This window comes from Chenopodium album, chromosome 19 (assembly GCF_948465745.1).
Source record: "Chenopodium album chromosome 19, dcCheAlbu1.1, whole genome shotgun sequence".
NCBI lineage: Eukaryota > Viridiplantae > Streptophyta > Magnoliopsida > Caryophyllales > Amaranthaceae > Chenopodium > Chenopodium album.
The window spans coordinates 21,229,089-21,256,908 of record NC_137852.1 but is presented as its reverse complement, the minus strand read 5'-3'; the positions used below and the strand labels follow the sequence as shown (position 1 = coordinate 21,256,908).

General features: G+C 37.4%; 1 protein-coding gene and 1 non-coding gene across 2 annotated transcripts; one reads left to right on the top strand and one right to left on the bottom strand.

Moving 5' to 3' along the window:
• Window positions 1-1,228: 1,228 nt before the first annotated feature.
• Window positions 1,229-1,300, bottom strand: TRNAH-GUG (transfer RNA histidin (anticodon GUG)). Its single transcript has one exon. It is a non-coding gene; the product is annotated as a tRNA-His (tRNA).
• Window positions 1,301-1,469: 169 nt separating this feature from the next.
• Window positions 1,470-27,748, top strand: LOC145593538 (beta-hexosaminidase 1-like). The gene is made up of 15 exons (XM_081649791.1): window positions 1,470-1,886; window positions 1,964-2,047; window positions 2,149-2,184; window positions 3,660-3,771; window positions 3,977-4,047; window positions 4,185-4,315; window positions 7,282-7,298; window positions 7,862-7,910; window positions 8,746-8,846; window positions 9,330-9,389; window positions 14,772-14,805; window positions 24,962-25,060; window positions 25,783-25,842; window positions 25,942-26,192; window positions 27,340-27,748. Exons 1-15 carry the CDS (start codon window positions 1,539-1,541, stop codon window positions 27,513-27,515), a joined length of 1,629 nt encoding a protein of 542 aa, XP_081505917.1. The 5' UTR covers window positions 1,470-1,538; the 3' UTR covers window positions 27,516-27,748.
• Window positions 27,749-27,820: the final 72 nt, after the last annotated feature.

Below are 27,820 nucleotides of genomic sequence, written 5' to 3'. Positions count from 1 at the left end.
TATTTATTTAAAAACTATTTTAACAATATTTACGCAATTTTTTTGGATAAACCCATGCATCAGACGAGCACTAACTTAGTATTGTATGAATCAATGACATCGCAAATCTAAATATATACCATATCAAAATGGATTAAATGTCCTGAGATGTGTTAGAGCGCCACATATGATATTATTATATTGTAGTTAATGGAATAACATCTTTGCATTTTTATAGAATTAAAAAAATTTAATCGTTAGATAAGTAAAATAACGAATTAAATTTAAGAGCTTAAATGTAAGTGGACGTAAGTATAGAATACTACAAAATAAACTTGAGAGTTTTAATAAAATAAAAAATAGAAAATAAATTATATTAGATTATAAGTATTTTATCCTTAATTATTTGTGGAATGAAAATCCTAAGAAAATAACATTTGTTTTGAAAAATAAAATTGATAACTTTTATCCTTAATTAAACTTTTATTCATTTGAAAAATAAAATTGATACTTGGGGTATATGGCAAGACAGAAATGTCAAAGTATTCTAGGGGAAGGAGACTCCTATTGCTACTTTAATGTCTCATGTTCTCAGATGGACAGAAGAATGTAGAAAGCTGAAGGACCCCCTATACCCAACGCTGGCTGCTCCCACATGCTCTAGTCCAAAATGTTGGATTCCCCCCCTCATGGTTTCATCAAGATAAACGTTGATATGTCATTGGCAACTGAGGGTTGGGTGGGCTTAGTTGGTGTTAGTTGCGAGGGATGATAAAGGAGCTGTTCTATTTGCAATGACAAAGCGTGTTAGAGCATCGGCTGAGTGGCACGCTGATGTTGCCGAGGCTAAGGCAATAGAATTGGCAAACAGAATGGGTGTAAAATACGGTCTCAAAGATGTGATCATTGAGAGTGATTGTCTAGTGGCTGTAAATAGACTGTCAAAAGGTGCAACATACCTCACTGAACTTGACTCTGTGCTTTGCGACGCAATGAAACAGGGAGCTTATTTTAGAAGTCTACAATGGAGCCATGTTAGAAGAGATGGAAATATGGTGGCACACAACCTTGCAAGTTTTATTCCATTCAATGCTGATTAAATTTGGGATTTTTGTGTCCCTTCTTTTGTAACCCCGTATGTAACAATGGGTATTCTTGCAATTAATACATAATTCTGCTCGGCTGCTCCCTTTCTAAAAAAAAAAAAAGTTTCAAAATCAAAAAAAAATTGTCATAATTTTGACTTTCTTGTGGCTGCTGGGATTCGAGCCCAGGTCTCCACGGCCACAACGTGGAATTCTTACCACTAAACTACAGCCACAATATTAATTTTTTTACCATCTATTTTTACCCTCTTATTAAAACAAAAAAATCCTTTCTTCTTAAATTAAAAAGTCAAATAAACAATAACCGGTAAAATTGAACTATGTTACACACTTCAAATTGACAATAAAATCCACTTGTACAAATATATACTTCGTATATAACACTGTCACACAGTCACACCAATCATTATCCAACAAAAACAGTACCAGACACAGAAAAATCCGCCATTAACGATGCTTCTTCTTCCGTCAACCTCCGCCGCCATTTTCTCTCTCCTCCTAACAACCACCACACTACTTTCCCTCTCTTCATCTTCTCCACTTTCCAACGATGACGACTCTCTCACCTACATTTGGCCATTGCCGGCGAACTCCACTTCCGGCGCCGATACTCTCACCGTCGATCCCGACCTTTCTCTCTCCTTCTCCGGCAATTCTCCGATCATCTCCGCCGCTTTTCTTCGCTATAAACGCCTTATCTTCTCTCATGCAACGACTGTTCCTGCCGGATTTCGGTCACTTCGGACGTCGGGTTTTGATATCAGTGTTGTTCAGATCGTTGTTCGTTCTTCTGATGAAGAGGTTTGGATTTTTTTTAGGGTTTTGAGTTTTGATTGGTTGGAATTTTGTTTAATGTTGTTGAATTTTGATGTTGTTAGCTTCAATTTGGAGTGGATGAGAGCTATGTTTTGAGGATTTCTGGGAAAGATAATCACTCAATTGTTGGATTTGCTGAAATTGAGGTAAGTTTTTCTATGTTTTTTATTTCGATGATTGAGGATTTTTGGAGTGATTATTAAGGTAGAAGTAGAAGAGTTGATTGCATTTCTTGCTTGCTTTGTAGGCCAATACCGTGTATGGTGCATTGCGGGCGTTGGAGGTATGGATTTTTAGTACTTTTGTGGCTATGAATTTGCTTTTAAGTGTTAATGATTAGGCCTTTTTCGCTCATTCAGTCGTTCGTGTGCCAAACTGTAATTGTTATGCCATGACTGTAAAATGTCATGGAATGTCAAACTTCTCTGTGTTTGTGAGCTTAAAAGGTTGCTTGAGAAGTGGAGTTTTTTAAAATGCCAAAGCAATGTTTAATTGGTGTCACAGTAAACATTGTAGTATGCTGCAACTACGGATCAATAAGCGCCTGTGAGAGTACGCATTTAGGATTGTAGGCAATGTCATTTTCGACTACTACGTGTTATATTTTTTGCAAGGGTGTGATTGTGCGGGCTGAAATTGATTGCTGCATTATGTGAATACGTCTTTTTTGTCGAGCTATGTCATATGCTCGAAACTGCATTTCATATTGCTTGTGTACCATATTATAAAATATTTGTTGATGTTACTGTATGAGTGTATGGTCTGTATCTGTATGTGTGTCTTGGCTAGACCTGTCAATTTGGGTCAACGGTTTGGGTTGGATTTCGGCTCGTTTGGATCGGGTGTAGTATCGGCTGCTCTCACAAAGGAGAGTTCGACAATTTAAAAATTGAAAGTCTAAGTGAGGTTCCATCAAAGCCATTTGACAACGGGAGTTACTCCTTCATAAGATGGTAGTTTTATCGCATCTTCTCCAATTTGGAGTAACTCACATGCATACTCACATTTTAAGGGCATGCTTGGATTGAGAGTGATGTATTACTAGGGTAATGAAAGTCAAACTTAAGAAAATGAATGTGAATATAAGGAAAAGGAAAGATTAATGGTGTGATTGTAAGGGGATTATGTAGTCATGGTGTGGTGAGAGGTAAAGAAAAGGGAACTATTTCCCTCATTTTGGTGGTAATAGTTACATTAGGGTATGAGGGTAATGAATCCTTCATCTCTCTCTTTTTCTCATGTCACAACAACTTTATTTCATTTGTACAATTTATCTCCCACAACGCCACCTCTAGTCATTTATGTTTTTCATAGTTTGACTTTTATTACCCCTTAATTCATTTTCCCTAATCCAAGCATGACCTAAATGAAGACTTGAGCCACTCAACGAACACAGCTTCCTTTGGTTGACTTGAATGTGATGGCTCTTTTTATGTACTTAGTGCATTGTCATTGGGTGTTTCACACAATATAAAACAATATAATGATTAAATGGAAGCGGGATATAATTTTCCTTTTGTTGGTATCTTTTCTACTTAAAATGAGAAAGATGGAACTAGAAAAACTTTAGGAAGTATTTTTCTCCCATAAGTTGATGAAAGTTCATCCAGATTACTTTTTTTTATTTCCTTTAAATTAATCAGATTTCATAATTACCCTCTTCAGTATCATGTTGGTACTTTAAACATCCCTCCCACTCTCCCAGTCTCTCTCCTTGTATTTAAATTCATGAACCTTCCTTTTAATATTGTCATGCAGACTTTCAGCCAGTTGTGCACATTTCATTATGAATCAAAGACTGTAAAAGTAATGAAGGCTCCTTGGTATGTTCAAGATGAACCGAGGTTTGCATACCGAGGACTTCTTATAGGTAAGCCTAAGCCATATCTAAAGGAATCTGTAAGATTTCAATTGGGTATATTTGGGACTTAGATTTAGTTTGCTATCCCAATAACGTCTAATGTTCTTTGAGCTGCCACTAATGTAAACTGGAAAAGGAAAGCAATTAAATAAATTGGCTTGGTTGAATCTGTTATCTATCACTACTCTTTCTTACAGTTGTTGCTTTCTTGCAGATACTTCTCGGCATTATTTACCAATAGATGTTATTAAGCAAGTTATTGATTCCATGTCATATGCTAAACTTGTAAGTTTTGCTTCTTGTCAACTTTTCTTTTGTTGTTGGTTCTTTTTCATTTTACTTTAGTTTTTGGTGTATTTGACAAAAGCTGTCTTGTCTTGCTGCTTCATTTGGTTCCTAATGTTTAAAATTTTATTCAGTAGAATGTTCTTCATTGGCATATCGTGGATGAGGAGTCATTTCCTCTTGAAACTCCTTCATATCCAAATTTGTGGAAGGGTTCATACTCAAGGTGGGAGCGGTACACAGTTGAGGATGCTTATGAAATTGTCAAGTAAGCTCTCACTTCAGCCTTCATTATAAATTGTTAAGTTCAAATAATGACAACCTTTCTTGTTTAGTTTGTAAAATATTTTCTTTGTAACACCGAGGAACTTTAGTTTCTTAATGTTAGTCATTTGCCCTGCAACATTTGTCAAATGTTTTAAAAATATCTTTTCCTAAATGTTGTTGAAAGTGCATTGGATTTTATGTAGAACCAAGACATATGTAGTACTCCCTCATAATACTTGGGACATTGGAGTGGACACGTAATTTAAGAAAACTACAAGTGGGTCTATTCAAAACATTTGTTTATTGTAAAAAAGATTCTCTTTTGTATTTTTATATTGCAAGAAAACAACAAGTGGGGTGGGTGTGGGGTAGGTGAGGGGAGAGGAGATGTGGGAAAATATTATTTTATAAGTGGTCACATTCCATATTTAGTAACGTGTCAAGTATTCTGGACAGATGAAAATGGGAATTGTGTCAAGTATTATGGGACAGAGGGAGTAATATGTAATGGTAAGCAATGCAAGAAACTATTTTTTTTTTTCCCATTCCAAAGTAAGACATCTTACGGAAAGGGAGGAGGGTGTTAAGGAAATGAGAGTTATAGAAATCCAATACTTTGGAGTTATGTATAAAATACCTTTTCCCTTGTCCAATAAATGTCCTATTACATTAACCTTATACCCATTGGTTACTTTGTCCAATAACCACCCCTTGGTGTAAATATGTGTTCTTCATAATTTTATTTTATTTATTTATTATTTTTTACAAAAATATACTACATCCGTCCCCTTTTGATAGTCCCTTATGGGCAAATTTTAGTCCCAAAATGTTCACCCCATTTGCTTTTTCAAACAAGCATTAATATTAATTTTTTACTAAAATTCCCTCCAATTTGCAACAATACTTGTGCAAAGTTATATTTCCCATGTAAATTATGTTTTCCCATGTACTTTTATTACATTCTCTCTCTACTTTTTTGCATACTCAATGTCAATTTACCTTTTCAATGTACTTTAACTATTCTTATTTGTGTTTATTGATTCCCGTGAAAAATGGCCATAAGGGACTATCAAAAGGAGACGGAGGGAGTATGTCATTTTGGCACTAGTGCGAATTGCTTAATTGTGGATTCTATCTCATCATGTTCAACACATATCTATCTCAATATAAGCGTTTGTACCATGTTAATCTCTCTTGACTATTTGTTCAAAAAAAAAAAAAAAAAAACTCTCTTGATTATGATCTTTTAAACTCCCAGCATTCTTATTTCGAAAAAAAAAACCCAGCATTCGGATGAGTATTGTAAAGCCACCATGCCCACCAAACAGAAATCCTAGAAGAATTCTTTGTCCCTTTTAGAGAAAGATTCCCACTCTATTTCTAGGTGCTTGCTCTGGATTTGAGCTAGTCAAACTTGAATATGTGCAGAACATCTGGGTCGACATTGCCTTTTTTCCCTAAATATAGATCCCAAATATATGAAGTACTCACTGATTTCTAGATTTACAACACCTTGATTGGTGTCTTCCATGCCAAATTGCACACCAAATGCTCTGTTTCATTTTTAACTGTGCCCCCTCAAAGCTCCTGTCTGTTACCATAGTTGTGTGCACCGTGCAAACGTATTCTTAGCACATGTTCAAGGCTCATCCACCAAAACAAAATATGATCTGCAACAACATACATGAGTCTATGACATTTTTTTTTGGTGTGTAATTTCTTCTTGTTTATAAGGCCAAAATTGTTGCCAAGAGAGAAGATATTTGTAGATCCTTTTGTATTCTGGTCTTCATCGGAAAATCATTGGACCCTTTTGAAACAATTCTAACATTTGTCCTCATTCCACCGCACATATCTTTAATAATGTTGATATTCCTGTATGTGATACACCCTTATTTGTCAATTCCCACCAAAGTACATCCTTTGGTACCTTCACTACCTTGGCATAAGCCATCTTTTTATCGACAAAAATCATGAGCAGTTTATTATTATTAGTATTATTTTTTTCTTACGCACCATGCCACCATTGCTACATGAGTTGACTTAAGACTTAGGAGGTAAATAGTATTTTAGGCCTGTGCGCCAAGTCCAGACTGGAAATTGGATTCGATGAATTTATGGGACTGAAGTGGAACAAATTAAACCTACATTTCCAGGTCCAGTTCCAAGTTTAGACCAGATTGGATCGGTAAATATGCATTTGACATATTCCTGGGATAAACTGGTCCTCTTTTTGGGATCTTGGTAAAGGAAATCCTACTATAGCTACCAATATACCCTGTAAAACACGTCAATAATGTCATTCAGAATTTAATCTGACAAGTATGTTTGGTACAGGATTTATGCATTTGATATATTCCTGGGATAAACTGGTCCTCTTTTTGGGATCTTGGTAAACGAAATCCAGGAAAACCTACTATATCTTCCAATATACCCTATAAAATACATGTCAGTAATGTCATTCATAAGTTGATTTGAGTAGTATGTATTATATGGTATTGGTTTATCCTTAATTTATGCATTTGATATATTCTTGGGATAAACTGGTCCTCTTTTTGGGATCTTGGTAAACGAAATCCAGGAAAACCTACTATATCTTCCACTATACCCTATAAAATACGTCAATAATGTCAACCATGATTTGATCTGAGTAGTATGTATTATATGGTACCAGTTTATCCTTAATGTACAAACTAGATCTGATTACTTTTCCTTAGTAGGTTTGATCTACGGGGCATGCTGTATTGCTGATGTTTTGATTGTCCTTATTCATTTTGCTGCTATTGTTCATTGTAATCAGTTAATCACCTATCTATTTGGCATCATTATGATCTACCTGTCTGACATTCTTCTTCCCTCCTCCCCCCCTCCCTGTTTGGTTATAGACTTTGTGAAAGCTTGATTCTACATTCACTAACTGAAATTTTCTCCTTCAACCTTTGCATCTATGTGATGGCTCACATGCAGCTTTGCAAAAACAAGAGGTATGCTATATCTTTTGCTACATATCTTGTGTTTTCCTCGAAGTATCACTTTCCTTTTTCTTTTATGGGCTGCCTTTAAATTGTTTCATTTTGTGCTAAACAATATAATTAGATGCCAGATTTTAGTGTGTGTCTACTTCGTGCACGTGGATGATTTTCTTGGCCCTTGGCTTTTTTTTTTTGAAAAAAGCTCCTGTAGCTTGCCTTAGCCTAATTGACAGTGAGGTACCACCCTCGTTATCTTGAGCAATGCTGGGTGCTATGAGGAAAATGGAGCACCCTTCCCTTTGTTCTTTATCCCTTCATTTATTACTTTGAATATTCTCTAACCCTCCTATTTCTGTTGCTACTTGCACTGCTCCTTGAAATGTTATCCTCCAAGAAAACAACATTTTTAAAGAGTTGCGTACCTTGTCATACCTCGCACCTCAGAAACCTTTTGTTTCTTGGAGCGCCTAGCACCTATTAAGCAAAGGGCCTTTGCATGTGCTTTATGTCTGTATATATGCATATTTTTTAATGCTTTGTATGGCTTTGCCTTATGATACTTGCATTTATGTCAGGCATCCATGTCATGCCAGAGATAGATGTTCCTGGTCATGCGGAATCATGGTATGTAATCTCCTTGTGCGCCCCTTTAATTTCTGTTTATGAAAAAGCTTAAGAATCTGTAGAATTAGCTAGCTCAAAAGGGCGAATCCCTTTTCTGTTAAAGTTATCCAAGATATTAATTTACTTGCAAAAAATTTGTTTTTATTTATAATCTCTATTCCTATGGAAAATTAAATCTTAGCTCTGCCTGTGTTCATCTCATGCTTGGTTTTTAAAATTTTTGATTGGAAAACGGCCCCTGGAAATTTTTTCTCTCAATGTGACCATTAGAGAAAGGTAGTATTCTGTAGTATATTGTCTTTTTTGCTCAAAACTGCTTCTATGCACGTCAATTTCTGAAGATCTTGAAGCTGTCCCTTTCGGTTTGTTATTAAAGCTGTAATAAACTGATATGATTAATATCTTTTCAAAAAAAAAAAAAAGAAAGGCTGATATGATTAGTATTTGTTCTTCCCTTCTTCCACACCATGTATTATATTGTGATTTGTGAGTTAGTGTTTGCTCATGTTTTGACTGTTCGACTGTCTGTGGCTCTGTGCTGATAGCTCAAAGTTTTTCATTAGGGACAAGTAATATTTTGCAGTATATTTGCATTTTCTCTAAACTACTTTTGATGCATGCCGATTTCTGATTATCTTGAAGCTGTTCCTTTATTTTTGATAGCTAAAGCTGTAATAAATTGATAGAATTAGTAAACATGAAAATTCTTCACTTCTTTCTCACCGTAGGTTATTTCGTGAGTTTTGTTTGCTCATGTTTCGTGAATCTTATTATATTGAGTACTTCTACAGGTTAGCTCCAATCTTAATCTCATAGGGAAAATTTCTTTATGCAGGGGTGTTGGATATCCTGATCTTTGGCCTTCTTCTTCCTGTAAAGAGCCACTTGATGTCTCCAAAAACTTTACTTTTGATGTGGTTTCTGGTATTTTGACAGGTCAGATCTTCGTATCACAGAGTAAACCTTTTTTTTTTTTTTTTTTTTTGAAGAGTATCACAGAGTAAACCTTTATATAAACTAAACAGATCAAATAGACCCTCAAACCTCATTAAAATTTCCCGGTAAAAAAAGAAAAAGAAAATTATTAAAATTCCAATAAAGAAACATTATTACATGTATAATTCCATTTTTTTTTTTTTGAAGGAGTACAATTCCCTTCTTTAGTTCCACTGTAATTCTAAAATACTCGTAAGTAGTGAGTCAGCATTTATCCATACTTATAGTTATTACAGATTTAGTGATATAGTAAAAAAAAAAAACGACATTGTAGAAAGTTTAGAATTACATGTTATTGTCATCTATCTTCCATACTAAAGAAATTGTTGCTACACTAGCCTATAGCTGGTCCCTTTTTTGTTTTTTTTTTTTTTTTTTTTTGTTTTTGCGATATGTTGAACGACTACTATTTGCAATATGCAGATATGGGAAAAATCTTTCCATTTGAGCTATTCCACTTGGGAGGTGATGAGGTTAATACAGGTATACTTTTAAAGCATCCTATAATACATTATGCCATAGATAAGAATCCTTGATTGATCAAGTAAAGGATTTTCAAGACAAATTGTACTTCTATTTCTTCTTTAATGTCTTTCAAAAAATAAATTGGAAGGAAAGGTGTCTATCTTCACAAAATTTATTCGGTTAATTTAATTTACTATCACTGTAGCACTAAATCTCTATGCTCGTTTTCGTATCATGCCTTTTCTTTTTCACTGGGTGATGCAAAGTTCACTCATTTTCACTATAATTTTTTAATTTCTTCATGGAAGATGGTGTTTAAATATCTTGTGTTTTTGTTATAATTTGAAGCTAAGTTGAGTGTTAGATTGGGAAAAAAATTCCACTCTTAGTTTCACCACAAATTGAAAAGCCAAACGTGGGTAAGATTCTAGAAAAATTTGCTGAAATCCATCTTTTGTTATTGAAATTTTGAAAACAACCGGCTTATTTAATTTTATATTCTTTTCGTCTAAAACCACCTTATTATAAAAAAAAAAATTCTTTAACATCACCTTTCAGGATGTCTTAGATTCTGTTCAATTATCCATCAAAAGGGTCCTTTTGTTTTCTTCCATCCATTTTTTTGTCTTTCAATTTCGAAATTATTATATTACATTTAGTAAGAAATAATTAAGATGAAATCCAATCATCATCAAATATTAATCAGATACAACTCAACTCTTTAAAAGTTTCAAAGGTGAACGAACTGAGAAGTATTAAAGAAAGAAAAAATTTTGCCTTAATATTATGTACCCAAGAAAGTAAAAGCCCTAGTACACAAAATTATTAAGGCTCACATGCTGTGAAAAGTTGTTCGTAGTTCAAAGGTCATGAATTCTATGCTCACAATTTTGAACTATATGTTCATAATATTTGAGCTATTTTACTCTTGGAGATATAGGTAGGAACTTATATATATATATTTATTTATATATTTATTATTTTTCTGGTTCGTAGTTAATGTATACAAATGGTGAATTTTAGATGGATGGAGTTAACTTTTATATCTGTTACGTAACTGCAAGTCTGAGATCTAATACTATTGATCTCTATTATTATAATCCATTAGCAATTATTATTAAAGTAGGACCACCATAACCACAATAACACCATGTGGATTTGGCTTTTACGCTAGGGATGTATGCTGCCATATCCTTAACTAGTGTTGATTAGTGGAAATATGATACAAGGAAAACAAGAATCTTGATATACTTAAATAGGATATGAATTTGGATAAGGGTTAAGAGCTACCAAGTGTTTTTTTAAAATCAATTTCTCTTTACTGGATGTGACTATACCACTGCCAACCTTCTGATCCATACCTCAGCCTGGCTCAGCCACTATGGATGTAAATTTCTTAATACTAATTTACACTACCCATAAGAGTAAAAAGTCTTCTCTGTTTACACCAGTGCATTCCCCAACACTAATAGAAAGATAGTGTGTGACTTTTGTGGAGTACAGAAAAGCAGCCAAACTATATGGTTTGAGGTGGTCTTGAGTAGGAAAACAGAGTACATGCCAGCCCTCAGATTTGCGTTTGATGGTGATGAATCTGATGGGGTGGGTAGCCCTTGATGCTAGTTTTATATGGGATTTGTAAATTGTCTTGTTGAAGCTGCTGGTATCATAGAAAGAACTCAAAGAAGTCAGCCTTGGGGTCCCTACTGCTATAACATTAAAGGACTTTGTGGAAGCAGTATCTCGCAAGTGTTATGTCACACTTGACTACAATTTTGGCTAAATTCTGAAGTTGAAAAGCTTCAATTCATCATAATAGAATGTAGATCCAAGAGTTTTGGGACATTGTTTAGAATGTACATGGAGATATGCATTTAAACTTGTCATTCTGAGAGAGACTTTATACCTAAAAGTGATTACATATGACTTTAAAGTTTAAACTTTTAAGGTTTTCTTATATGTGAATATGTGATATGTTTGTATTCATATGCATATGACTTTAACAATGGACATAACTGATGATGGGGTAATAAAATAGTATAAAACACATGATATGGATAGCTTTCAACTGAACAAGGCAAGAAATGGAACAACCCTTAGGTAACATATTAACCTTGAGCTTTGTAGTTGGATAAATAGAGAGTTAAGAGAGAAATTAAGAGGAAAGGGGAGATGAGTGCAGGGATGTACAAGTCCTTAGGAAAATAGAAAGTTTTCTTTGGGTGAGTTTATCATTGAGGGATAGCTCAACAAAATTGTTAAAAGAATTCCTTGTTGTTTCTGCAAAAGAATTTTGGATCTGAGATGTGGGGGAGCCTGCTCGCCTGGTTAAACTGAGTCCTGCAAAACAACGAAAGTTAACTACCTCGGGGGTTGTTCCCGATAAATCCCCTCCGACGGTCAAGTCAATCAATTGTGTTAAAAGAAAGAATTTTTTGAGAGTGGAGAAAATTAATCACCTTGCTAATCTGTGTAGATTAGTATTTATAGGAGAAGATTAACCAACTTGATTAGGGTTAGCATTAGGGTTTCTGGCCATACTGGGCCGTATTATGGTTTCTCGGGATGCGTGTTGTGCATGATTATGGATTTTTTTGTTTAGGGTTTAAGTAAGGGCATTTTGGTAATTTCCGTATTTAATGAACGTGGGCCCACAGGGGTCCAAACATTAGCCCCACGACAAAGTCGTAAAGTGCACTCTGCGGTTTGGGAGTTTGTCCGAAAGACATCGATTGAATGAAATCAACCGGCTCGTTGACATGGTGACATGGACTGTGCTCGAGTAGCATCCTCATAACAATAATTTAATACTATTTTTTTTTAGTCGAGCCTGACCCTCATGTTAGGCGAAGGTGTTGGGCGATGTTGCCTAGCAGGCTGCTGGGCGATGTTGCGTGGCAGGTTGCTGGGCGATGTTGCCTGGAGGCTGCTGGGTGATGGTACCGCTTGCCGGGCGCCTGGCAACCTGCTGGGCGATGGCGCGCGGCGGCCGGCTGTTGCCCGGCGGCCTGCTGGGCGAAGGTCTAGCAGCAGGCTTCTGCTGGGCGATGATGCAGCGCACACCAATGCGCTAGCCTTTGATCCTCGGCCTAGGTGATGGTCTGTGATGGTCTGTGTGCGCCTGGGCGATGACTTGTGTCGCACCAATGAGCATCTAGGCGTGCTGGGTGATGATTCGATACGCACCAGCAGACATTTGAGCTAGGCCAGCCCATGGTGGGCGATGATTTTGTTGTGCGTTGCAGCCCCTTGTCTTCATGGGCGATGATTCAACCATCGACCAATGGCTTCGGACTTTTTTGATCGCGTTTGCACGTCTTTCCGGCATGAAAATAGGGGTGTTTTTGGCATTCGTGTCTCTTGTGGGCGATGAAGTGTCTTGGGAACCTTCTATCATTATCAAGAATGCTTAATAGTGACTTATCTTGTCATTTGCTGAAAGTAATGTTGCCCGTTACTTAGTAAATTTTGACAAAAACTTTAAGAGGTCATAACTTGGTCCTCGAGTGTCCAAATCGAACAATTTTTTTTTCAACTTGGGTATTTTTTCGAGCTCTTCGCAACTGCGCAGTCTGTAGGAGCTTTGGTCCAACAAAATTGCAGAAATAGGCCTCTAGCATGGTGAAAATGCCATTTTTCTTATTGCGGTCTCATTTTGAGGCATGGCTTGGAACGGTGTCGTGCTCGGATCACCCTATAAAGAGCCCCTAGGATGGGCGATGATATAGATGATATAATTGACGCTTTCTAAGAGCCCCTTGGGTGGGCGATGATAAGAAACATGCTTTTGTATACGATTTCGTATAATTATATATATTCTTTGTACTCTTCTGCATGAGTAACAATTGTCTATGACATCCTCTTTCCGCATGAGCGATATGTGTCTGTGACACCCTTCTTTTGCATGAGTGACAAGTGTCTTTTAGCTCATTTTTTGAGGCAAATATTTCTCTTTATATAGCCAAATTCTCATACATTTCTCATCCACATTTTCATTCTCAAAAGATTTCTAGTGAGAGAAAGTAGTGGAGGAAGGCATCAAAATTTACTAAGTAACGGGCAACATTACTTTCAGCAAATGACGAGATGGGTCAGTTTTAAGCATTCTTTATATTGATAGAAGGTTCCCAAGACACCTCATCGCCCACAAGAGACACAAATGCCAAAAACACCCCTATTTTCATGCCGGAAAGACGTGCAATCGCGATCAAAAAATTCCAGAGCCATTGGTCGAGGGTTGAATCATCGCCCATGAAGACAAGGGGGTGCAACGCACAACAAAATCATCGCCCACCATGGGTTGGCCTAGCTCAAATGTCTGCTGGTGCACATCGAATCATCGCCCAGCACGCCTAGATGCTCATTGGTGCGCCACAAGTCATCGCCCACCAGGCTTAGGTGCTTGCTAGCACACAGCAGACCATCACCCAGGCCGAGGATCAAAGGCTGGTGTGTGCTGACGCGCGCTGGTGAGATTCTCAAAATGACTTGTTATTTCACTTCTAAGAGTTAACATCTTATGAAACTAATAAGGGATTTACTTCACTTACTAAATGTCCCCAAAAGTTTAAGGATAAAACACAAATACTTTGTATAATGCAGAAGCATCAAATTGCAAAGTTGATCAGTTTGTTCTTGTCAATCTTTTGTTATAGGTGCCATGCCTTTATGATCTTCAATATCGATGTAAGAAACTCCGTAGTCTCCAATTTTGACAATGAGAACATATGATAACCTATGGTATAGGTGAAACTACTTTGATGAGTGGGACTGCAAGCTTTTGGGCTATGTTTGTACAGATATTTGGTGAGGTGTTTCTTAATCTAAACCTTTTTTGGGAATCAGCCTAAGGCAGGTATCAATGCTTCTTTTAGAAATGATTTTAACAGGTGTTGAAGAAAAATTTTCAGGAAAATCTTATGGTGGTGAACTGGTGACTTCTTATAGAATTATGAAGAGGTTCCTTCTCTTATACTCTTATATTCTTCTAATCTATGGAAACTGGTCTAATAATCAATATCGCCTTCTAATAGGAGATTATCGTTTTGTATTTACTAGGTAATGCTTTGACATTAGAACTTAGCAATTGTTACTTTTTCCCCTGTGATATGTTCAAGGACTCTTATGTCAATCTATGAATTGTACTTTTTGTCTAAACCAAAAAAAAAAATGTGATCCCTTTTTTTTTTTTACTCTTGGGTTTAAGATAGGTTTCTTTTCTGATGTTTCATGACCTTTTTATTTGTTCACAGCCTCGGTTAAAAAAAAAAAAAACAAAGAAACAAAAAAACTCTTGGCATTCATGGTTGTAAATTTCTTATAGGAATGTTGTGCTTTGAAAACTTTTCCATTTGTGGTGTCTGCTTATTATCAAATAATTTGTGTTTTTATCTTTGGCAGAGTGTTGGAATTCTACAGCACACATAAAGCAATGGTATTTTTTTTCGTTATAGTACTTTTCTTTTCCCTTTTGTCACAATTTCCTGTTTTGTAGTGTAAAACTTTGAATTATACCGTTACTTCCGGTTTTTACTGGTGTCAATATCTAGAATTTTCTGTACATTTTCATGACTAACAATAAAAGATACAAAAATAATACCACAAAGGTACTACCCATATACAAAAAGGATGGCCAGGTTAGGTATACATCACAGAAGCATACGTCATTGTGGTGTGTGATGGATTGTGGTCCAGGTCTTATGAATGTTATATTGTGCTGTATTGGCCTATAATTGCCTGTAGCAGCCATTTAAGCTCTCTATGTTGGCACATATTAGCTTTCTAAAGCTTTGGATATTCAGGTTTTGCAAGTTAAATATTTGATATGTACCTGCCGAGGTTCAAAACTATGCCAAGCTCAAAATCATGTTACATTTAATCACAACATAATTAAATAAAAAAATAAATCAAGTGCATAGGGAACCTAAAACTTGACTCGAGCTATACAACCTAGCCCGAAAAAAGGAACTTGAGCTCTTGACGCTTGTAACTTTTTAAGCTCCCTGACTTCTTTCTTTCCAAGTGCATAAATTTATGTCAGTTCATCCTCTACGCTTGATAGTCCAATTTAAGCTTTTGTGGCATTATGATTGGATGTGGGACCTTAATAGAAGATAGTAAATTAAGAACAAAGGTTAATGACATATGGAGTGTTGATCTTTATTGAAGACGAAATGTGAGAGAGAGGAGGCTTAGATGCTAGGACTTGTTCAGAGGGGGAGTAGGATACATTCAGATGCTTCAATTAGAAGAATTTAAGGAATTTTAAGTGAAAGAAGTAGACCCAAGAAGATTTGAAATTGGGGAGGGGGGGGGGGGGGGCGGCCCTCACTCAACTTATTAAAAATATTATCTTGTTGGTATTTTTCTCCTCGGCAACGGCACCAAAATTTGATACGTGTCGTTTACCCTATAAAATTAATTAATAAATTATCAAACTTAAACCTTCAAAAATATTAACTAGTAGAAAGGGTAAGTAAGGGGTCGAATCCACGAGGAGATTAATTAACTCTATAAACCCAAAATCAACTCGAAACATAAACTATATACATAAAAGAGTATTATTCACACTATGTACATGAGATTGGGGGGTTTTAATCGAACTAGTAACTAAGCCAAACAAGATAAAAATAAAATGCTAATCTATTGTTTAAAGATAGACGACAAGCAAACCACCAATGTGATAACAAATCGATCATCGATTAATACGACATAACTTAATTCCCAACTTCCTTCATATAGTCTCCTTCAATATTCAATTTAATATTTAGGTAGTTAATTACCGCCGCAGTCGATTTGACATGTATAGCTTACTAGAAATCAGAATCTTACTAATAAACTTTCTACCCCAATATACTTGATTTATTAGATCAACCCACAAACTCAACAAAACTACGATTGAGCCGCTCAAACTAGTAATATCAAGTCACTCACTTTAAATTATTAAATAATGCCGCATCAAGTAATAATTTAGCATAGTTTAATTACTTCATACTAGCAATTGTATACCATTACAAGTAAATAAACGTTCATATAAAAACCAGGAAGAATATGTGAATCAATTAAATACCAACTTGAATATTGAAATACGATTATACTCAGCGTTTAAAAGACGAAACATTAATCAGGAAATTAAAGATCAAATTACATCCAATTCACCAAGTAGAAGCAAACAAATTAATCAAAAAATTAAAAGATGAGGAGTAAATTAAGGAGAACTTATGAACTGAGCCAAGAAATCCAACAACCGCTGCTCGAATTTACCCTCAAATTCGTCCCTTCGCCTTCCAATACCACCCAATCGATCAACCTTGGACCAATTTGTGCTCTACTTAGTCTCACGAACTCTCTGTATGATTGTGGTAATACTTGTGTAATTTCTAGGAGGGATAATTGGGGATTTTATAACCGAAAACAACCTAAGTTTTCTGGGTTTGAAGAGATAAATTTGTGAACAAAGATAGAGATTCATCTTCTCTTATCTTGCCTTGAATTTCGGATATTATCAGTTTTGATGAAGAATAATAATGGTGGTTTAGGAAAATTGGAGTCTTGGCTTAGCTTACTGTTTTCACGCAACTTTTCCTCCCTTTTGCTCTTATCTCGTGTTTTTTTTTTTTTCTTTTTCTTGCTTCCTTTGTATTTGATGGCACGTGATACTTGGAGTAGTACATCTGGTAACATGGGCTTCATTCTTCCAAGTCCAATTAATACTCCACTTATTTTCCTACCAAAAACACACAACATAATTTTAATTACCAATTATTCATAAAAAAGTTATAAAATAAAATACTAACATAAAATAAGAACTATAAATATTAAATTGACTAATTCATAAAATAAATAATAGAAAACGATTATAAGACATTAAGGAGATTGTTTCGAGCTGGGGGGAACCGATTGAGAAGATGCCGCTGTTCCATTCACCTTTTTGGGTCCGAATAAAGAACCTTCCATTTAATTGCAGGTCCGATGAGGACATTAAGGAGATTGTTTCAAGCTGGGGGGAACCGATTGAGATAGAGGAGGACATTCTTGGTTTGGACCGCTTTCGTCGCATTAAGGTCATGATCAATGTTACTAAACCTTTGCGCCGCTTTCAACGCATTCTTGACAAAGGAGGTAGGACTGTGTGTGTCGAGTTTGCATACGAAAGGTTGCCTTATTTTTTCTTTGCGTGTGGAGTGATAGAGCATTTGGAGAAGGATTGCTGTATGGTGTCGGAGGAGAGCAAGAAGTCCAAGCTTGGTTGGGGGCGTTGGCTAAGAGCTTCCCCTAGGAAGGGAAAGGGAAAGGAGGATGAGGAATTAGCTGCGGTTTTTTCCTCTAGAAAGCAGCTTTTTGTGACAAAAGAGTTGGAGGAAAAATTAGATGTTGAGGATGGCAATAATTTGGCAATGAGTGATGATGTTCTAGTGTTGAGGGAGGTGAGGGAGGGTCCTACTACTATTACGGCTGCTGTCGTATTAGGGGAGGGGGGTCTTGAGGTTGTTGGGGAAAGTCATAATAAAAGTGGGGTTGAAGAGGATTTAGAGCATAATAGAGTTGAAAATAATATTGTGAGTAGTTTGGCAGGAAATGTGAGTAGTAAGAAGGGAGTAGGTGGGGGCAGAGGATGGAAAAAAGTGGCTAGACAGAGGGATAAATTTGATACTCCTATGTATTCTGATTAGGGCTGTGCACGGTGCGGTTTAGAGCGGTTTGGATCTCAAACCGCACCAAACCGCAAAATTGCGGTTTGTGATTTTTTCAAACCGCACCAAACCGCAATTCTATACAAACCGCACCAAACCGCACCGCAAAATACGGTTTGGTGCGGTGCGGTTTGCGGTTTTTCCATAATTTTTTTACCTCACAAATAATGATTATTTGCTAATCTTTTGTTATGAATTTTTCACTTGGAAACTGTACAACTATGCAAATAATTCAATAGTAGTGCTTTACTTTAATGTTAATAGTGACCCAGTGACATGTCAAGGCAAACATGAAGCAAAACCATTAAGTAAACCACTCCATTACAACTCCAAAGCACAAGAAACGGAGAGTAATAAGAAAGGAAAACTTTGGTTTTCTTAATAATGACCCACACAAGTCAGTACATATAAATACAATATAAGAGTCTTCTTTCCATATAAGAGACTTTGCATTAAATTGCGGTTTGCGGTGCGGTTTGGTTTGAAATTTTTTTGAAACCGCACCAAACCGCAAAACCGCGGTTTGGTCAAATTTAAAAACCGCACCGTAATTTCCAAATCGCAAACCGCACCAAACCGCAAAATTGCGGTTTGGTTTGCGGTTTGGTGCGGTTTAGACCGTACTCTGCACAGCCCTAATTCTGATAGTGCTGATTTTCTTGGGAAGCTTGTGAGAGAAGTAGACAAGGTGCTAGAGGGAGATGGAGAATCGAATAAAAAGATGTTGATTGTTCTGGATTGCGGGTGGCGGTGGCTGCGGTTGAGCAGCCCCGCCAAGCTCAATGATTCTCTTGAGTATCAACTGTAGAGGGTTGGGCAACACCTCTGCACTTGATAACCTCCGTAATTTAATTCGGAGGGAAGCCCCGTCTCTTGTTTTTCTGATGGAGACGAAGTTGAGTAGCGGGGAGATGTCCAAAATTCGTGCTAAATTTCCTGACTATAATGGTTTAGCGGTGGATAGTAGTGGTAGGTCGGGTGGGGTTGCTTTGTTTTGGTCGAAAGAGATGGAGGTGAAGTTACAATCTATGTCTATTCACCACATTGATGTTATTGTTAAATATGCGGCCGGAAATAATTGGTGGAGGTTTACTGGCTTCTATGGTTGGCCGGAGGTACATAATAGACATCTATCTTGGAAGCTTTTATCGGAGCTAGCTATGCAAAGAGAGGAGCCTTGGGTGTGCATGGGGGATTTTAATGAAATTCTTTATGAGTCGGAGAAGAAAGGAGGTCGAGACCGTGCTATTTGGCAAATGGAGAATTTTAGGGAGGCTCTTGATGTTTGTTGTTTATGTGATGTTTCTTGTGATGGGTATTTGTTCACTTATGACAATGGTCAAAGTGGAGCGGATAACATCCAATGCCGATTAGACAGGGCTCTTGTGACTGAGACTTGGAAGGCTTTATTTCCGAATGCAAAACTTCATAATTTGGATCGAGAGTGGTCCGATCATGCTCCTGTCTGGTTTGATTTAGTGGAAGGGGGTGGTGTTACAAAAAAAAGGAGAAAATTTTTAGATTTGAGCTAGTGTGGATGGAAAGTGATAAGTGTGAGGAGGTGGTGGAGACGGCCTGGCAGCTTGGTGGGGGTTCGGTTGAGGCCAAAATTTCAGCTTGTGCAGCGGAGCTTAAGGCCTGGAGTAGTAGGGAGTTTGGGCGTGTTTTTAGAGAACTAAGGAAAAATAGAAAACGCCTAAATACTTTGAATAGGGGTGGCAGGGAGGAGAGTCGAGTAAGAGAAAGAAAGAAAGTGGTGAAGAGAATTACTGACCTCCTTCATATCGAGGAGGTTTACTGGAGGCAAAGGTCGAGGGCTTTGTGGCTCGAATCGGGTGATCGTAACTCAAATTTTTTTCACAAGGCTTCCCAACGGCGTGCTAAAAATACCATCAGGTACCTTGATACGGATGATGGGGTTAGGCATGATGATGTGGTCGATGTGGAGAGGGTAGTAGTGGATTATTTCCACTCGTTATTTGCCTCGTCAAATCCAAGTAATTTTGATGAGGCCTTGGTTGGGATTGACAGAAGAGTTACGGAGGGTATGAATGAGCAACTTTCGGCTACCTTTACTGCTAGTAAGGTTCACTGCGCTTTGAAGCAAATGCATCCCCTAAAGGCCCCGGGTCCGGATGGTATGTGTCCTCTTTTCTTTCAAACTTACTGGCATATTGTTGGTCCTGCAGTTACTAGATTGGTTTTGGATGTGCTTAATGGGGGTGTGATTCCTAGAACTATTAATAAAACCTTCATTGTTTTGATTCCGAAGAAAAAAGAGCCGGATAAAATGTAAGAATATAGACTGATTAGTTTGTGTAATGTGGTGTATAAATTGATTACTAAGGTGCTTGCAAATCGTCTGAAATTGTTTCTCTCGGATATTACTTCATTAAATCAAAGTGCTTTTACCCCGGGGAGATTAATTACAGATAACATTCTAGTGGCTTTTGAGGTTTTTCATCATATGAAGAATTCTGCAAGTACGGGTGGTCAGGTCATCTAGCTCTGAAGTTGGATATGGCGAAGGCTTATGATAGAGTGGAGTGAGATTTTTTAAGAGCTGTTATGGTGCGTATGGGGTTCGGGGATTTTTTCGTTGACCGGGTTATGCACTGTATTTCATCCTTTTGAGGCTCTTATAAATGGAGCACCTTCAGGGGAGTTTACTCCGTCAAGGGGTTTACGGCAAGGTGATCCTCTATCCCCATATCTTTTTATTTTGTGTGCAGATGCTCTTTCTGGCTTGTTGAATAAAGCTGTTGTTGATGGTAGTTTGCATGGTGTGAGGGTGGCGTCGGATGCACCCTCGATTTCACATTTGTTATTTGCGAATGATAGTATTATTTTTTCGAAGGCAAATGTGGAAAAGGTAGAGTCTATTCGGAAGATTCTACATACTTATGAGATGGCGTCGGGTCAATTGGTGAATTTCAGTAAGACTACGGTCTCATTTAGTAAGGGTGTTCCGGTGGTAAGAAGGGGGGAATTGGCGAATCTACTTGGAGTACAACAAGTAGATATTCATGATAAGTATGTTGGGCTTCCGACGGTAGTAGGAAGGTCGAAAAGGGAGAAGTTATGGAAGAGACTACAAGGTTGGAAGGGGGGAATGTTATCTAAAGCGGGTCGGGAGGTCCTGATTAAGGCAGTTGCCCAATCTATCCCAACCTACGCGATGAGTGTGTTCAAATTCCCGTCTTCATTTTGTGATGAGTTGCGGTCATTGGTTTCGAATTTTTGGTGGGGGCAAAAGAAGGGTGAGCGTCAGATTCGTCTTGGAGGAAATTGTGTGAACCGAAGGCTATGGGAGGGCTAGGCTTTTGAGATTTTAAGTTATTTAATGTGGCTCTTCTAGCAAAGCAAGCATGGCGCTTGATTATGTTTCCGGACGGCCTTATTGTTAAGGTGCTGAGAGCTAGATATTTTAGCAATGGTGACTACTTATGCTCAGAGCTTGGGGTGAACCCGAGTTATACTTGGCGGGGACTTTGGAGTGTGAAATGGGTAGTGCAGCGAGGGATTCGATGGAGAGTTGGGGATGGCTTGGATATTCCGGTGTGGGGCAGACCGTGGGTGCCAAATACTCAGTCTCGTATGATCATCTCACCTTGTGTTGAGGAGAGAAGGGGTATGAGAGTATGTGATTTAATTCACCTTCCCACGGCCACTTGGAACGCTTCACTTGTGAAGGAAATTTTTCTTCCATTTGAATGTGACAGAATTCTTGCAATACCTCTAAGCTTAAGGCTGCCTCGTGATGAAGTTTGCTGGGATTTGGAGAAAAAAGGTGAGTATTCTGTTCGGTCTGCTTATCGTGCTATATTTGGCGAATGTGATGATGTGAATGATGCCTCTGGTTCGAGCTTTTCTTCTCTTTGGAACAAGGTGTGGAGTGTTAAAACCTTGCCGAAAATTAAAGTGTTTATGTGGAGGGCTTGTAGAGGTGCTTTGCCTACGTCACTTGGTTTGAGTAAGCGTATACCGAGTAGAAATTCTTTGTGCAGTTTGTGTGAGGCAGTAGAAGAAACGAAACTCCATTGTATTAGAGATTGTGTGATTGCTCGTATGGTTTGGGATTATTGTCCTTTGAAGCCTGGAGAAGATGGTTTCTTTCATGCGTTTGCAGATTGGGTACAAGCTTGCTTGGCTCGGCTACAAAGTGTGGAGCATGGGCTGTTTTTCACGGTTTGTTGGGTGATTTGGACAGCCCAAAACAGGTGGCTTTTTGAAGGAGAGCACTGCAATCCAGCTCTGTCGATGGAGTATGCTCATAAGCTTGTCAAAGAGGTAGAAGGGGAAGGGAAAGGGGAGCATTCTGGTGGGGTAGCTGCTGCCCGTGCGAAATGGAAGCCACCAAGTCAGGGGATGTTTAAATTGAATGTGGATGGGGGTGCTGTGGAAGGTGTGGGAGCTTCGGCTGGAGCTGTGCTGCGGGATGAGATGGGTGTGGTGAGGGTGGCTGCTGCGTGGACGGTGGAGGATAGGTGGGAACCTATGATTGCCGAGGCAAAGGCAGTCCTCTTTGGCTTGCAAGTTGCTGTTGAGTGTGGATATACGAGGTTGGAGGTGGAAGGAGATTGTCGGGGTCTTATGACTGCAATTAATTCACAAGAGAAGGGTGGGAGTAGTCTTCACTTAATTTTGGATGATATATATCATGTGTCTAGCTTTCTTGATTTTGTGTCTTGGAATTTTGTTAAGAGGGAATGTAATAAAGTAGCCCATGAGCTAGCTCATTGCTTGCCTTGGGGTACTAATAGGAGAGTATGGTTGTCGGATTTTCCGAGTTGTATTATACCTCTTGTACTCATTGATTCCCAGTTAAATGAAAGCTAGTAGCCCTTGAGGCCTTTTATCAAAAAAAAAAAAAAAAAAAAGAAAAAAAAGAAAACGATTATAAGACTAATATTAGGGACTAAAAATATGGTATATTATGCACTTATCAACCCTTGGTTTGAAGTTTTTGTTGTTGATCCCAAGTTAGGTGGAGGGGATCTCTTGCTCTTACATGTAGGGCCCTTGAGCACGACCCTTTCTTCTAAGGGACCTTTTGTTAATTGATGTAAAAATACAATTTTGCGGAAAAAAAAAAAAGAAAGATTTATGCACATGTTAATTATGAACTTAATGAATAATAACAATATAGTTCTTCCTCTCCAATCCGTTCAATCAAAGTGTAAGGGTGTACACACAACAAATATTGAATCTCCAATTAGTTTGTTCGCATAGATAAAGGTAAAAGTAATAAGATTTAATATCCCCACTCACACTCATGACTAGATATTTAGGTTTAGGGCTTTTGCTTTGATTGGGCGATAGGGGGTAAGCGCTTATTTTGGCATGGGCGAGGCGTTAATTGTGCACCAGAGGCGCACCTGAAGCAAATTTCTGCCAATTTTTTTTAACAGTTTATATATTGCGCCTCACTTCCAAGAGGCGCACTGAGGCACGCCTTAGGCGCACCTAGGCGCTGCATAACCCTTATCGCTTCAGCGTGCCTTGAGCTTTTTTATACATTGTTCTAGCCAAACGTATCCAATCACTGAATATAATTGAATATTTGAATCAACTAATACTCTATGATTGAATTTTTAGACTACTTATCTAGAGAAATGCCTCTTGATTACGTGACACTATTCCAACACTTTTCTCTCCCATCATGTGTATATATAAGTTTTCATGACTTGCTTGCCGTTATATATTATTCTTCAGTAAAGTGTGTTTTCTCTTCTTGTTCAAGTGTTCTCACCCTCACTCTCTATTATATTACAATATAGTGTTGTTGGTAGTTGTGGTGGTGTTAATGTATTGTTTTTCTCTATAATGGTCCTGTTGTTTGGAAACATTAGTTACATACTACTATACTACAGAGTGTTTGGAAAAAAGATGATGGACAAAGTTAGTATAGGAATAATTTGTGATTGGATTTTCTAATGTATATGTTGTGGATAAATAAAAATTGGAAAAGTACAACTAATATGAAGGGTTATTTTGGTAAATCTTGGTGAATTCTTAATTTTGATGGGTTGGAACAATATAACAATTATTTTTAGAGGTAAGAAGCCATTGACAACTAAGAAATTCTCTCTCTTTATCCATTCTTTCCAGGAGTTGAAACATTCTCTACCCTTTAACAAGTTCTCTGGAATTAGGCTAAGTTAGATATAAGAGTGCAAGCAGATGTACCTTCTAGACTGTAATATTCTCAGGATATTGTGGGGTTGTCCAGAAGTTTGGAAACTGAATGAGAAACTCATCATTGTAATTGTACCCAGATTGACCACCCTTGTTATTTACATTGTACTCATAAGTTTTGTGGTGAATTCTTGAGACTGATGATATTCATGTGAAGAGTCACAGACCTGTTAATGTTTTGTGAACTTGGAACCCAGTTTGCTTCTTGAAACAATGTAGGATTGTCTTTCATTATTGTTGAAAATATCTGTACAAAGATTCTGATAGTAGTTGTTGAGAAACCCGGCACTATCTGATGGGTTGATATATCTGAATAATATAAAGGCAACTAGGCAAGGCTATGGAAACACTTATACCAGAAGGGCTGTAGTACTTGTAAGCTTGAGGAATAAATTTCCAGGAAAATTAGATCTATGATGAACTTCTTACGTCTTGATCAACATTTCATTCTTGGCTAAAGCTGTCTGGATACCAATACTTTGTCTGTGGTCACTTGTCAAGGGAAATGAAGTTTTAAACTTTAATAAGTCAAGCAGTGCCTTCTTTCTCTCCCCTTCCCCTCCTTTCATCCCACTCTCTTTCTTTCTCCCTCTCCCTATATTTATTTGTGTAATATATACTTTTCTACCATGGCATTAGACTATTTTTCCATGGCAATCATAATTTTTATAACTTTTTTTTTTATTTTTTTAAATGCAGGTTAATAGACCATAACATGACTCATAATGACGCCTACCAATATTTTGTGCTAAGAGCTCAGGAAATAGCTATTTCAAATAATCGGACACCTGTCAACTGGTAAGCCTCTTTGTATGTCTAGTATGTGTATCTCTAGTATTTGTATATCTAGTTATCTGCACATAAATGTTTGTCCATGGGTGTCAACAAAACATCAGCAGTCCTAAGTATATGACACAACCTATGTGGTAACCTCTGATGCCGAGAGGCATATTTAGAAAGATAAGAATGAGGCAGCTTCCCTTTACAAGTTTAAGAATAAAAAAATAAAATTAAATTAAATTAAACAAAAGTTCTTTAATATGCTTTGTTTGTTGGTTTGGCTGAGGAAGTAAAGCTTTTCTTAGTGTGATCATATTCCCTACGTGTGTTGTTTACTATGTTATACCTTTTGTGTTAAATTCATCCTTTTAAAATGCTCGTCTTTTTATTGAAGAGGAAGATCATTGTTTTTGTTTTTTTTTCTTTGTAATTATAAAGTAATGGTCTAAGACCAAACTTCTGTTTTCAACCCCACAGCATGACAAAAGGTGCTGTGAAAACAGGAAATAAGGTTGCATATGTGTGAAGTGTCATGACATAAGTTAACATCAGTTATTAAGCATGGACGTTCGTCTTTGTAGTGAAAAACAATATTACACAAGTTGCTGACAAATTCTGTTTCATTTGTGTGCTTCCACAACTGGTGTTTTAGAGTCGTATGATGAGATTGCATGTGTCACTCTTTGCTTTCATATTGGATGAGAAACTCTTTATTTGGATCGATAATATTTTCTTTTCAGGGAAGAAACATTCAGATCATTCCCCTCGAAGCTGAATCCAAGAACAGTTGTGCATAACTGGTAAGTTGCATCTCAGTTAAATCTAGAGTTTTGTGTCTTGTTACTTTGTAAGATTCTTTGATTGACTATAATTATGTAACAAGTGCAAATTGGTGGTAGGCTGGTTTCTGGAATCTGTCCCAAGGCTGTGGCTAAAGGATTTAGATGTATATTTAGCAATCAAGGTGTTTGGTACCTTGATCATCTAGACGTCCCTTGGCAACCGGTTTATGAGGCAGATCCCTTGGAGGGAATTACTAATATTACTCAGCAAAAGATGATTCTTGGAGGAGAAGTATGCATGTGGGGTGAGACAGCTGATACTTCAGATATTCAGCAAACAATATGGCCACGAGCTGCTGCTGCTGCAGGTACATTTATTGATCATATATTTTGAAGAAAAAAAATTGCTGTGTGTTGATCATACTGACCAGTTTGGAATTCCCCTCTCTTACTCGTGAATTATTTGACAACAAAATACTTGGCATTGACCTTTGACGTGATTTGAGTTGATGGCATTTATGCCAATAATAAATTAATAATTGTGATGTGGTGCTGGACAGCCCCCCTTCTATCATTAGAGATTTAGAGCGTGTAGCTAGTTTTAAACTTGAGGCGCTCTTTGTGATCCGAAGGTCATTGAATTGCCAAAGGTCTCCTAGAATTGCCAAAAGTGAGGATGAAGGTGATGGTGATGGTGATGGTGAACTTGTCTTTTTAAGGACTTAACCCTAAAACCAGACCAAAAGAAAGTAGTTTTGTTAAGTTCCTTTACTACCGTGTAGCTTATAGCGCCTTAAATTAACATGGATTAATATTTTAAATCAAACGAAACCCTGTTACTTGGGTTGGTTGGATCTCAGCCTTCTCAGGTCATCCCACCTACTAGTCTACTTTTTCACATGTACTGTAGCTTTGATATTATCTGTTTTTAATCTCTCTTACTCTAGCTTCAAGGTGTCCTACATCACCATTCAATCTTGCCACACCTGTAGCTTAAATTCTCATCTGTGTTGCTAGCATTGAGGCATCCTACTTCGCAGAAACCATCTCCAAATATATTGGATCACTTTACATAATATATGGCTTTATCATGGGATTTTGAAGTTTGAGGGACCACCAATAGATTTTGTACTTGCAGTCGAAAGTAGTTCACTTACAAGCCTGGGTCAATAAATTGTATCATGCCTACTCAAGGATCATGCAAATTATACCCGGTCCTAGTCTCATTTGTTTGTTTCAGTGGTTTTTGTGCAGTTAGTAAATTAACTGTTCTAACTTTGATTTGTTTCTTCTGTTCTTCCAAAAGGTAACGATGTATAGGTTTCTAACTTAGTCTCTCGTTGCCTTAGCTGTCATAATCTGTGTATAAAGCAATCTGCTTGCTAGATTGCTCATCCATTGTCTCAATATTATATATTCTGCTCCGCTTGACAGGGTAGTGGCTGCAGTTTGAATTATACGTGTATTTGCTTCTGTCTAATTTTCTCCTGATTGTCAACCAACCTTTTTATTTAGAACGCTTATGGAGTACGAGAGAAGCTACAACAGTAGAAAACATTAACAAAACAGCACTACCCCGATTGCATTACTTCAGATGCCTCCTGAATATGCGTGGTGTTCAAGCTGCTCCTCTTACTAACTTCTATGCTCGACGTCCACCTACAGGTCCAGGCTCATGTTATGAGCAATGATGTACTTATGCTTTTATTATTTATCAGATGTGATATGAACTCATAGAAAGTTCATACATATTCAATTGGTTACAATATGAAATGTATTTTACAGGGAATAAAAAGGTTTGCGATCTGTATGATTTTACACTCTTAAAGTTATGCAAGCTGTTTGAAGTCATTTTGTTTGCTTTGTCGTGTTTGGCGAATAACAATTGGCCATGGCTATGTAAATCATCTCTAATCTGATTTTATGATGCAATTGTTCATGTAGACTGCCTGGTACTGTGAATCTTGCATCTTAAACAAAATATTTTATACTGGTA